Source organism: Endocarpon pusillum, assembly GCF_000464535.1.
Source record: "Endocarpon pusillum Z07020 unplaced genomic scaffold scaffold1611, whole genome shotgun sequence".
NCBI lineage: Eukaryota > Fungi > Ascomycota > Eurotiomycetes > Verrucariales > Verrucariaceae > Endocarpon > Endocarpon pusillum.
In genome coordinates this window covers 1-11,442 of record NW_006916042.1, presented here as the reverse complement: position 1 = coordinate 11,442, position 11,442 = coordinate 1, and the positions used below count along the sequence as shown (strand labels likewise).

Here is an 11,442-nt window from a genome sequence, read left to right as displayed (position 1 = left end):
TTCATGGCTTCTGCTCCAGGGACCCGGTATTTTTGAGCATGCAAAGACATGGCGGGAGATCTGGAAGTAAACTGCTGCACTGTGGTCTTCGTGATGGATGAGAATCTTCAACTCTGCGGTGAGAGTGAATAGAAGGCTCTTTCAACGCAGCGACATGTTAAGCACGGTGTATCAAATTCCTCCCATCAGCAGTCTGTTGACTAGGTCTTCCGACCTTTTAAGGATATTGAAGTTTGTGATTTGTGGTGGCTTCTGAAGCTGATAAGACGTGGAAGCACAGGTCTGTCTCGCCCTTTCCGATGCTTATTCACTCATGATCGGGGCGTCATCCCCCTTCAAAGACCGGACGAGATCCGGCGGACTTGCTGAATCTAATATTCTGCTCGTTCACAATAGTGACCGACTCCTTCTTGACATCGACATGCAGCTCGCACACCTGGGAGTTTTAGCAGAAAAGCATCTCTCAGGAATATCTTGTACGAACGAACCAATTCTTCTTTACTGCTGTATGGCCGACTATTTATGGCGAGGCGGTCTGTCGAAAGAATTAGCCATTGTCTTGGTCCCGCCAGCTCAAAATTAAAGACAGGTCCATTGCATAAGAAGAGATATTGTAGCTTTGGGCAGTGTATCTCTAAAGCGGCTCTGGCTGTAACAGCGGCTACTTTGACTGCAGATGCAGCTGCTTGCGCCTGCAAAATTGCCAGCTCCTGAATTGCATTTTTGTGAGCCTTGGACAGAAGGTTCATATCCCAATATGAATTCCATGCAGCCCGGTAAGTATGTTCGCGTCCAAGACGTTTCAAATAGCGTGTCGCCACGTCATCAAGCAACGGAAATCGCGCCAAAAGACATAGCGCCGGAGGTTGAAGGCCTCCAAGCCGCTTGCAATACATGGAGAAATCCTCGAGCTCTTGGGTCACCAACATTATGTCAATAGCCTCTGGGGGACCAAACGGGTACTCTTCTAGCCCCTGGAGAGGGTACCGGGAGAAATTGAGCTCCAATTTCGAGATCATCAAGGCGTTTTCGAGCCCCAATTTTGTCAAGTTTTTCTGAAGGAAAGACAAATCGAACACGTTTCCACCACAGAGTAATGGTAGGCCTTTGTTAAACATTTTCCTCCAGGTCCATAGCACTTGTCCCGCCACTTTGTTCCTCAAATTGTCTCCTTTATAACTCCACCAATTGCCGGTAAAGTCACTCCTAGAAAAGAGTAAGTGCTTCCAAATTATTATGCGGACCTCAGCTGGCAACGTGAGAAGATGGGGCTTGAGAGACATGTTCGAAATCCCCAGGGTGGAACATCGGAGCTTGCGCAAAGACTGGTTGCAAGAGTTTCGGCGTGGTAGAGTTGCGTAAGGTGTGATAGTGACTCAGCAGAAAATTCGTCTGTTTGCCTGCCTGAGACCCTCGTGCAGTGCAGTTGCGGTATAGGTAATGATCTCGCTCAAGAACACTTATGTACGTGGCCACTTGGGATTGTGAGCATGCAATTCCATGTGCCGGCATTGTAAATTTGAATACGCACTAATACAAGGTCAGCTCACAGATTCTCACAGCAAGCTATATGTCCTCACCCGGTTAGTCTTCATGTGATTTGCCTGTTGGTATCGTTCATATCAGCCACAGAAAATTCACATAGCTTTTCTCTACTCCTCTTACCAGACCCGACTGGTTGCTGAAACTCACTCAGAGCTACCTTATTAGCTTTTCACCTCACAAGATATCAAGAAGTCAGCTATTCCGAAGATCTATATTCCCGTCACAGGAAATGGATACTTCGATGCCCTCCTCATCTACCCAGACCATAGAGAAGCCATTCCCGATCCTTGATCTGCCACCAGAGATCCGACAGATTGTTCTCGGGATGATGCTCGTCCCACCTCGCATGCTTGTAGAATGGGGTAAGTATGACCCCAAGTTCGGTCGTGTTGGCTGGAAGCTGCTCCTGACATGCAAACAATTGTATGAGGAAGGACGACATCTCCTTTACAGTCAAAATGTCTTCCACCTCAGCAGGTGTGCCCATGGCGGCAAACCTTTCTCGTCGTCCTTCTGGCAATCACTCAACTCAGCTGCCGAGGAGAACCTCGCGATGATTCAGCCTGTTGCAGTCGACTTCGACATACAGGAAGCCTTTTTTACATGGTCAGACGTCACTCAGATTATTAGCTACTTGTATCACCAAGCGCCGGGACTTCGAGCATTCCGCCTAGCCGAACTAATCGTGACCGATCTGAACCTCCGATGGTGGCGATTGGAGGGTGAGGAATATTTCGCAGATGGATACAACGAAAAAGACAGGCTCAATGCGATACTATCAGAGGAATATGAATCGGTCGGGGACCCAAATGCGCGACCACTTACAGGAGAGGTGTGCTCTTGACGAAAGGAATAGCAAGATCCTCTTTCACATCCATGCTTTGAATCTTCGTAACATCATTCTCAGAACCCTTGCAAAATTGTAAAGACGTGATCCAGCGCTGATGCATGTGTACGTTGCGAGCGCGCGGGGATATTCGGACGAGTCCAACACGAAGTGGATTCTGATATTCTCATCGACGAAGCAGGCCCCCCACCATCTTTCAATCGTATTCTCTACGCTGGTAAATCATTCTCATCGAGAAGATATTGAAAATAGCTGATAAGAAGACAGATTTGCCGTCTAGAGGTCGATGTGGAGCGCAAGCGAGTTCTGGTCGCCCAGAAACATGATTACAAAATGGAGGAAACTGCATAGACACTGCGAATGATTGAAGGCACGGAAGACCTAGATCCAAGTTTATGGGAGAGTCCAGCAACCATCACACCTGAGACTTGAGGCTTGACAACACCGACCATGAGACACCGACGCGGCCATCTTGGTGAAAGTCTATCTCATTTTTGTTGAGTAGAAAACCCTGGACCCTTCTCCGCCTACGCTTTTCGAACGCAACAAACCGATAGCACAGCTCAAGGGTGCCACAACTATCGTCATTGATGCTGGGTCTCGTATAGTTGATACACTACTTTCCCCTTACGCGCAAGCTGTCTGAGGGCGGGTGACACCAATCTGGAATCTCTCAATTAGCATGTCCAATTTTCAGTTCTGTACGATAGAGTTTCGAGACATCCACAGTACCAAAAAGTCCGACTGCTGAAGAACGTAGTGAGCGGCCTCGGCAGCTAGATGTATTTCTAGGATCAAGTCAGCCATAACCCTTAGGTTTTTCCACCCCTGGATGCACTTCTCATGGAATGTCCTGCCGCTGGATCAGGATTCAGGCTGTCAATTGGCCCGATGGCCCTGGCGGATGATGCGGTTAACAGTGAGCGGACAGCCAGCTTTCAGATTGGTAGATCCATCATCATCGTAACTGTTGTGCAAGTCGCTCGTGGCCCATAACAACATGATGTCTTTCTCATCGCTCGTTGGCCCTCAAGGCAAAGCCTCGATCAAGTCATCAGAGAATGCCCTGGTATTTCACGATGCTGAATTTAGGTCCACTAATGGTTGCCATCCAAAACTCCCTGGCAGCTCCTACGTCAACGAAAAGTATCCATGATAGTTTGCTGTAGGTCTGTCGGCAGACTCTGGCTGAAGGTTGAAGGGTATTAGGGTTGGTTGCTTGTCAATCGAGCACAAGTGAATAGAGGCTAAAGGAAATTCCCAACTCTATTGACTGTCGTTCAATTCATTTATAAGGTTTTGATCAATTCATTTCTCGTGCGATAGTAGTACTACTCTTCCTTGCTTCTAACTGACCGCTCTAGAAAAGTCGAGCAGTGTCATTACTATCGCGTAGAGCTAGACGACATACAAGACTGCTTAGTAAGAGACCGCCTCGCCGTTGCTACTCTTACACTACCGCGATTGCACTTGATGATGCTTTGAGTAATTTGTGGTGCCGATCTGCTTAATCCCGGTTCACGGAATGCGCCTCCTGGACCGTGCAACTTTAGTCCGATACGTTGAAGTGTAGGACATCGGCTGGAATGCAAGGAAGTGTCCACATGTGGAAGGTCCTGTACATATCGCTTGTCACAGCATTTCAATTAGGGTCTCATAAGGTGAGCTAGAGGCCACAATGATGCGAGAGGCTCCCTTTTGAAGCACTTATTGGACTATACATCTTGCTTCATATTTCATGCACGTCCCATCATGTAGTTTGGTTCTGAAGCCACCTGTAGTAAGTTGTGGGCACATAGTATCTATTTTGAGTGATATATCATGCCGATGGTTGCCGGAGCTTGCTTACCAGCTACTCCTATCATAAGCCGCGGAAGTCGATATCAAGAGCGCTATATATATGAGATGGAATTCGGTAATCATTCGAATTAGCAGCATATCTAGCATGTCAACCTTGGGTGTGTGATATGTGCAGCACATAACTACTAGTAGTAGGAGTCGAGCTGAAGCACAACAGTATTAGGAGCAGAGACAACAGCTATTTACGAAGCATGCTTCGTACAGTATCTTGTGCTCACTCGCGAAACGTACAATCTCGCTTCCTACAGGCCGAAGGACGCTAATTATACGTGCTAAAGTCAGATTCTCTCCCAAACATCCCAGTAGAGCCAAATACGTTCTCAAGCAAAGATGTTGTCTCAAGCAAAGAAACATAGAAGCTTGTAAGCGGTGACGATATCGAAGTGGAGGAAGAGACGTTTCGTTGACGCCCAAAGGGAGTCATGGTTGGAGCCCGGCTTTCTTGACGTGGGGGCCAGTCATGAAGACAGGATTGTGATACTTGAAGTTTCGTGCTTTGATCCTCGTCCCTTGTAGAACATTAGAAAGGCTGTCCATCGAGAGGCTTCTCCGGGGGGTTGAGTCCGAAGCAGGCCGAGAATAGCAAACATAAGCTCACATCGAACAAAGATAGAGCAGCAGGGCCAGCCGGTACTGGCTAGAGCAAGGGTAGTCTCAGACCGAGCCCCTGGAAAGACCGGAATGCCTTCGGAACGGTGCATTCGCAGCGGTGCATTCGGCAAACGGTGCATTCGGCAAACGGTGCATTCGGCGTTTGGGTCTTGGCGTAAACGGTGCATTCGGCAAACGGTGCATTCGGCAAACGGTGCATTCGGCAAACGGTGCATTCGGCAAACGGTGCATTCGGCAAACGGTGCATTCGGCAAACGGTGCATTCGGCAAACGGTGCATTCGGCAAACGGTGCATTCGGCAAACGGTGCATTCGGCAAACGGTGCATTCGGCAAACGGTGCATTCGGCAAACGGTGCATTCGGCAAACGGTGCATTCGGCAAACGGTGCATTCGGCAAACGGTGCATTCGGCAAACGGTGCATTCGGCAAACGGTGCATTCGGCAAACGGTGCATTCGGCAAACGGTGCATTCGGCAAACGGTGCATTCGGCAAACGGTGCATTCGGCAAACGGTGCATTCGGCAAACGGTGCATTCGGCAAACGGTGCATTCGGCAAACGGTGCATTCGGCGTTTGGGTCTTGGCGTGACTCCGCAGTCGTAATTTGTATGTAGCGTTCCTGGCATTTCCCAACACTCTCTTACGCAACTGCCATTTGTAATTTGAGCTTGCTATCGCTTCCCAATTGGTATTGAGATAGAAATCCTTGGTGTTGAACTATTGCTATTACTACTGCCATGACGACGCTGTGGACGGCCCATTCTGATTGCCCAGAGCACGTCAAAATAGAACTCGAAGCCCGTGTGCGGTCCTTACCCCCCTCCTTCTTGCTGCTCCCTATCGCTGGTGAGGTCTTCGAAGGCCCTGATACTTGTCAAGAGCGTCTTCAGGGCTGGGCCTTATCACAGGGATTTGCTATCGTTCGAACAAGTGGCAGCCTGAAGCAAGCGCGCCCTCGATTCGAATTTCGTTGTATCCATCACGGAGATGATACTGCTGATACTCGCAAGCTTGAGAAGCACGTTATACAAGATGAAGAGAATAACGTTGTATCCTATCGCAAGCAAGAGGCTACCTATATTAACGCCCGCAGTTGTCTATATCTTATTGTTCTTTCGTGTAAGCAAGTAAGGAAGCGTGGATCTAATATATATGGCCTTGTATTAGGTATCTTGAATAATACTAATAGTTATTTAATAGCTATAAATCTACTAAGATATTATAAAGAACACATTAAAGTGCTGCTAGGCTATCTCCCTGCGGTTAAGCTAGGTAAGTCTCTTTGTACAACCAATATCTTATATTCTGTAGCTCTTAGAGTGCTCAATGTCACATGTCACGTTGGAAGCAGGCGACGAGTTCGCGAGATCTTCAGCCCATGTTGAGTGCTATCCTAAGACTGCAGAGCCGACGAGGATGCCACTACGGTCGCTCCTATATAGCGAGAATGCCCCTTACTAACGCGTAGTGCCAATCAGTACCCGGCGGCCCTAGCGCTAGCGGCCGACAAGCATGGCAGCCGTGACACTCAAACAGGCTGGATTTCCTCTTGATCATAAGACCTATTACAATATTTGATCTCACGCTACTTCTGCTAAATAAAATAAGTTCGCAGGGCTCATTATCACTCTAGAGAAGGCAGGATTCGTCTTTGAATGTCGAATAAAGGAGGAGATTAATTCAGAAACTAATATAGCTGTTAGTAGACAGTTACAACAGCTTTAGTTTACTTATCCTCAGCAAATTCGCTATGCTTAACTTAGGCGCTTACTCAAATCAGCGCTCTAAGAGCCTCTACCCTAGCACAAAAGACATTCTGAATAAGCAACTAACTATAAAAGAAGCTAGTTGTTGGCTAGAAGTTACTTTATAGCATCTTGCTTCCACAATCGACCACAGGACATGGAACACAGGGCTTCCCGTTCGCTCAGCCGTACTTAAGCCATGTGCCGGCCGGTTAGTAGTTGGGTGGGTGACCACCAGCGAATACCGGCTGTTGATTGTTTTGCTCTTCTGTACTGTGCTGGTATGAGATTGCGGCCGACGACGAGGTCCACCTGTACGTGGTGTCGGCCGCGAAGCTTCTGTTTAGCAGGAGAGCCAAGAAAGAGGCCCTATCTCCGAGTGTTGAGCATCTGACCAAGTGGCATACTGGGAAAGAGTTCAAATGATTCGTCGTACGATCCAGTTTGAACGGTTCTCGCGATGTTTTGGATGTAGTCTCCTGTAATCAATCTGTTCTGGATGGAGGGCGCCCGAGGCGGGATGGTCGACGAAGAGGTCCAAGAGATGTCAGTTTCCGACCGGTTTATCAGGGGCTAGCGGGATTCGGATTTAATACTTTAAGGAAGTCTTTATTTCTATAGAATTAGAAAAGGAAAAGCTATAAACTAAAGTCTATAATTTTGCTTTTATAAAGATATTAAAATAAAGTGCTAAAGATAATATAGCTCTAAATAATAATAAAAGAATATAGTTAATATCTAAAAAGATTAATGCCATTATTCAAAATATAGTCCTAGAGAATAATATTATTATTATTAAGAATGTATATTAATTAGCAGACTATAGTCTGCACTATTTGGCTATATATATATAGCCAAATATTGCCCCTAGTTAGGTTATTCCTAATTAGATATAATACAGGATTTTATATGCTGTAGCATAGGATATATTATGTAATTTATATACTAGCAGAATCTGTACTTAGTGTGCAGATGTATTATAATCTTACTCTGTACTATATACTTATTTAACAGGTTATAAGCCTAGTGCAGAACAGCTATAATATTAACAGTAAGTAAAGGCCTAATTAAGATTACTAAGTAAGCTATTACTTCTGTAGCAAGGTATAGTTGTGTCATACTTAATTATAAAATATAAGCGAGTTAAATACTCTAGGGCTACAGAATCACAAGTTTATAGATTTAAGAGCAAAGGTATTAATCACGTTACAGTTTATCCTAAGACTTAGAAATTAGCTTATTATAACTTGTGAGTTAATTAACTCTATCAGAATTAACTAAGTATAATAATAATTAACTAATATATTCCTTTTTCGCTTAAAAGTTTATAATAATTAGAGTATATATTCTTTTTATTTTAGTTAATTTAATTTTATACTAATTATTATTTTATTTTGTTATTAAAATAGATAATATTATAATAAAGAAATAACTAATACTAATCCTTATATATATTAATTATAAATAATAGTTTAAACTCCTTATCTTTTATTTTTAAGCAGAAGAAATTTGGCTAGTATTAATATATATTAAAGTACTTATTAAAAAAGTAAAGAAGCTAAATATAAAGATATAATATATTATTTATATCTGTATTAAAAAAGAAGATTAAGAGCTTATAAAAGAATATATATAAGCAAAGGAAGCGTATGACATACTAAGGAAAAAATATATAAAGATAAGACTATTAATAAACAGATATTATTTATAGTAGTATATTAACTATTATAAAAAGCCTAAGAAGAATATAAAAGATATATGAATAGAGATTTAGTGCTTAAAAAGACATATAAAAGCGACTAATAACTTACTTAAAATATTTATTATATAATATTAGATATTCTAATAGCTTCTTATTTCTCTTCTTCTAAAATATAATACTATATAAGATATTATTAATAGTTAAGAAGAATATCTCCTTAATATTAAATCTCTTATATAATAACTCCTTAAAAAAGAATCTTTATTAAGTAATACTTTTGTTATTTTTAGGCAATATTATTATTTATTAATAAAATTCTAATTATCTTCTAGCTAATAATTATCCTAATAATTTATAATATATAAATATCACTTTTAATCTTAAGAAAATATAATCTTACCTTAAGAATGCCTGCTATAACAGCTGAAATATTTTATCTATTAAGAGAATTATAAATAGCGGAACTGCCCTTATATTAAGAAGCATATAAAAGATATTAGAGAGATTATTAATAAGACTTAAGCAAGTTAATATAAGAAGAGTAAGCCAAAGGCGAGAGTAATTAAGAAAGAGAGCACAAGTATAAAGGACTTCTTCTCTGATTTTGAAGGCGGAGCAGAAGTCTATCTTGCAGCACTAGAGACGCTAATCTATAAGACCCTTAAGTGGATTACTAATACTAGTGCATCTGACTATATAACTAACTAGCTTTCTCTTTTTAGAGGACCCTTAAGAAGAATTAAAGAAATAATAATAAATTTAGCAGACTTAAGATTACATGTTCAGGGGGTAGGATATGCCTAGATATATATAAAAAGGGGAGTAATAACCTTATTAAATATGTTATATATATTTAGTCTAAGCACTAGCCTTCTTTCTAGCTCTTTATTATATAAATTAGGGCTTTTAGGTAGTTTTAATAAGAAGGCCTTATATATATAAGATTAGAATAATAATATAATTTTTAAAGCTATTAAATATAAAGGTCTTTATATTATTAATTAAATAAGTCTTAAAGTAATAAAGTCTACTTATCCTGCATAACTTACTCTAATAAATTTAACTATATATAGTATAGCTAAATCTAATACATTATTAAAGCTCTTTACTTTAAAAAAGACACTACTATAAACTATAATTTATAATACCTCTTCTAAGCTACTTACTAATTATAATTAATTAATAGTCTTTAAGGAAGCTATAACTAATACTATAAAAGAATAGTATTAATTATAATATAGAAGATTTGCTTATATAAAGAAGAAGAAACTATAGGATTTATATAAGATTATAATATTATAAAAAGTGATCTATAAGCTAAGTAAGATAGACATTTATAAAGTATGTAATCTGACTAAGATAAAAAACTAAATAAATGTTTAAGTCTTCTAGCATAAGGCTAATCTTCTTAACCTTATATTAATTAATATTTATGGCTCTTTTCTAATAGTACTTAGTAGCGCCTAATACTTCCTAAAGATTATTAATAACTATTTTAAGAAGTTATAAGTAATCCTAATTAAGGATTAAAAAGAAATAAAGAATTATCTTAAGAAGTAGCATTAAAGTAAAGAACTTATTACAGAGATAAAGCTAAAGATAATTTAAAATAATAATACTAGAGAACTTAAATAGACTCTTAATAAATAAAGCTAATAGATAGAAATTAGTATGTAATATATTATTTTATATACCTTAAGTCAGAATAATATAGTTAATGTCATGTGTCACATTAGAAGTAGGCGATAAGTGCACAAGATCTTTAGCCTATGTTGAGTGCTAATCTAGAGATAAATAAATAAAGAATTACCTTTAAAGAAGCCTAGATTAGGATAAAACTCTTAATTAATTATATCCGGATCTAGAGATATAAGTATTATTTATATATGAATCTAAAGTCGCTGCTAGTATTAGGGAGATAAGACAAGCTAATAGACTAGAGCTAAATAAGAATATTTATAAGATATAAAGAAAATATAATAAAGTAATTTTATATTTATATACTAGATCTTAGATATATAACTTGTTTCTTAGTTATAATATTTAATGAAGGCTTGTTTCTTAATTATAATATTTAATGAACTCTAAAAGGATAAAACTATTAACTTTTATATAAAAGGGACCTCTAATTCTTTACTAGATTATGTATTAAAAGAATAACTTTAAAAGAAGCCTAAACTAATAATTATATTATAATTATAAATAAGAATAATTAAGTAACTATTAAAATAATTAGTAATAACTAGATTACTAAATATTTAAAGTATATTAATATTAGTTGCTATTTTATATATAAATATATAAAGAATCAGAATATTAAGATATATTATTATTATATAGATAAAATAATTATAGATAATTATATAAAAAGTCTCTTAAGTATTAAGTTTAATACTTTTCTTTATCTTCTTAGCCTTAAAGTCCTTAAAGAAGAGGCAGCCTATAGAGTCTAATCTATAGTACCTTGTTTTCTCTCCTTCTTAGGATTAGGCTGTTACTCTTTTCCTCTACTAATAATATTCTCAAAGAGTTATAACGCCCTCCTTACTATTCGCCCTTATATTCCTAAAGAAAGTGTCTTTAAAGTACCCTGCAGTTCTGTATTTGCTATACTGATAGCCACTACTATTTCTGTTCTCTGCCCTCTTAGTTTTTGTCTCTTAGGATATATTATAATTAGTTTTGTTTACTAGTTTGCTCCTCTAGCATTATTATATATTATCTTGTTCTTTCACTTTCTGCAACAGGTTCTGCGTCACTTATACTATATTTATCTCTTTAGGTAAACATTATAAGAGGATATAAGATAATGATATCTTTTTATTTCTTATATATTTGTGCTATAGTTACTTATGTAATTACATGCTTCTTTTTATTTCTTATATATTTATATTATAGTTACTTATTTAATTACACGCCTAAGTAAGAGTATTAAAACTTATAGCTAATATGATTATAGATTAAGTATATAAGTAGCAGGCACAAGTATACTATTAGCCTGCGTAATAAGCTTGTTAATCTAGATCAATAAGGACTAGCTTTACACTTATTACCCCTAATTAATAAGCTTATTCTTATATTTAAAAAGGACAGCACTGCTAGATCTAGATAGATTTAGATAAGCAAGGAC

At 38.9% G+C, this 11,442-nt stretch overlaps 1 protein-coding gene across 1 annotated transcript; it reads right to left on the bottom strand.

Annotated features, from left to right (window-relative positions):
* Positions 1-325: 325 nt before the first annotated feature.
* EPUS_05499 (uncharacterized protein) lies at positions 326-1,118 on the bottom strand (the record flags this gene model as incomplete). Its single annotated transcript, XM_007802305.1, has 2 exons — positions 326-436; positions 489-1,118. 2 exons carry the CDS (start codon positions 1,116-1,118, stop codon positions 326-328), a joined length of 741 nt encoding a protein of 246 aa, XP_007800496.1.
* Between the last annotated feature and the right edge of the window lie 10,324 nt (positions 1,119-11,442).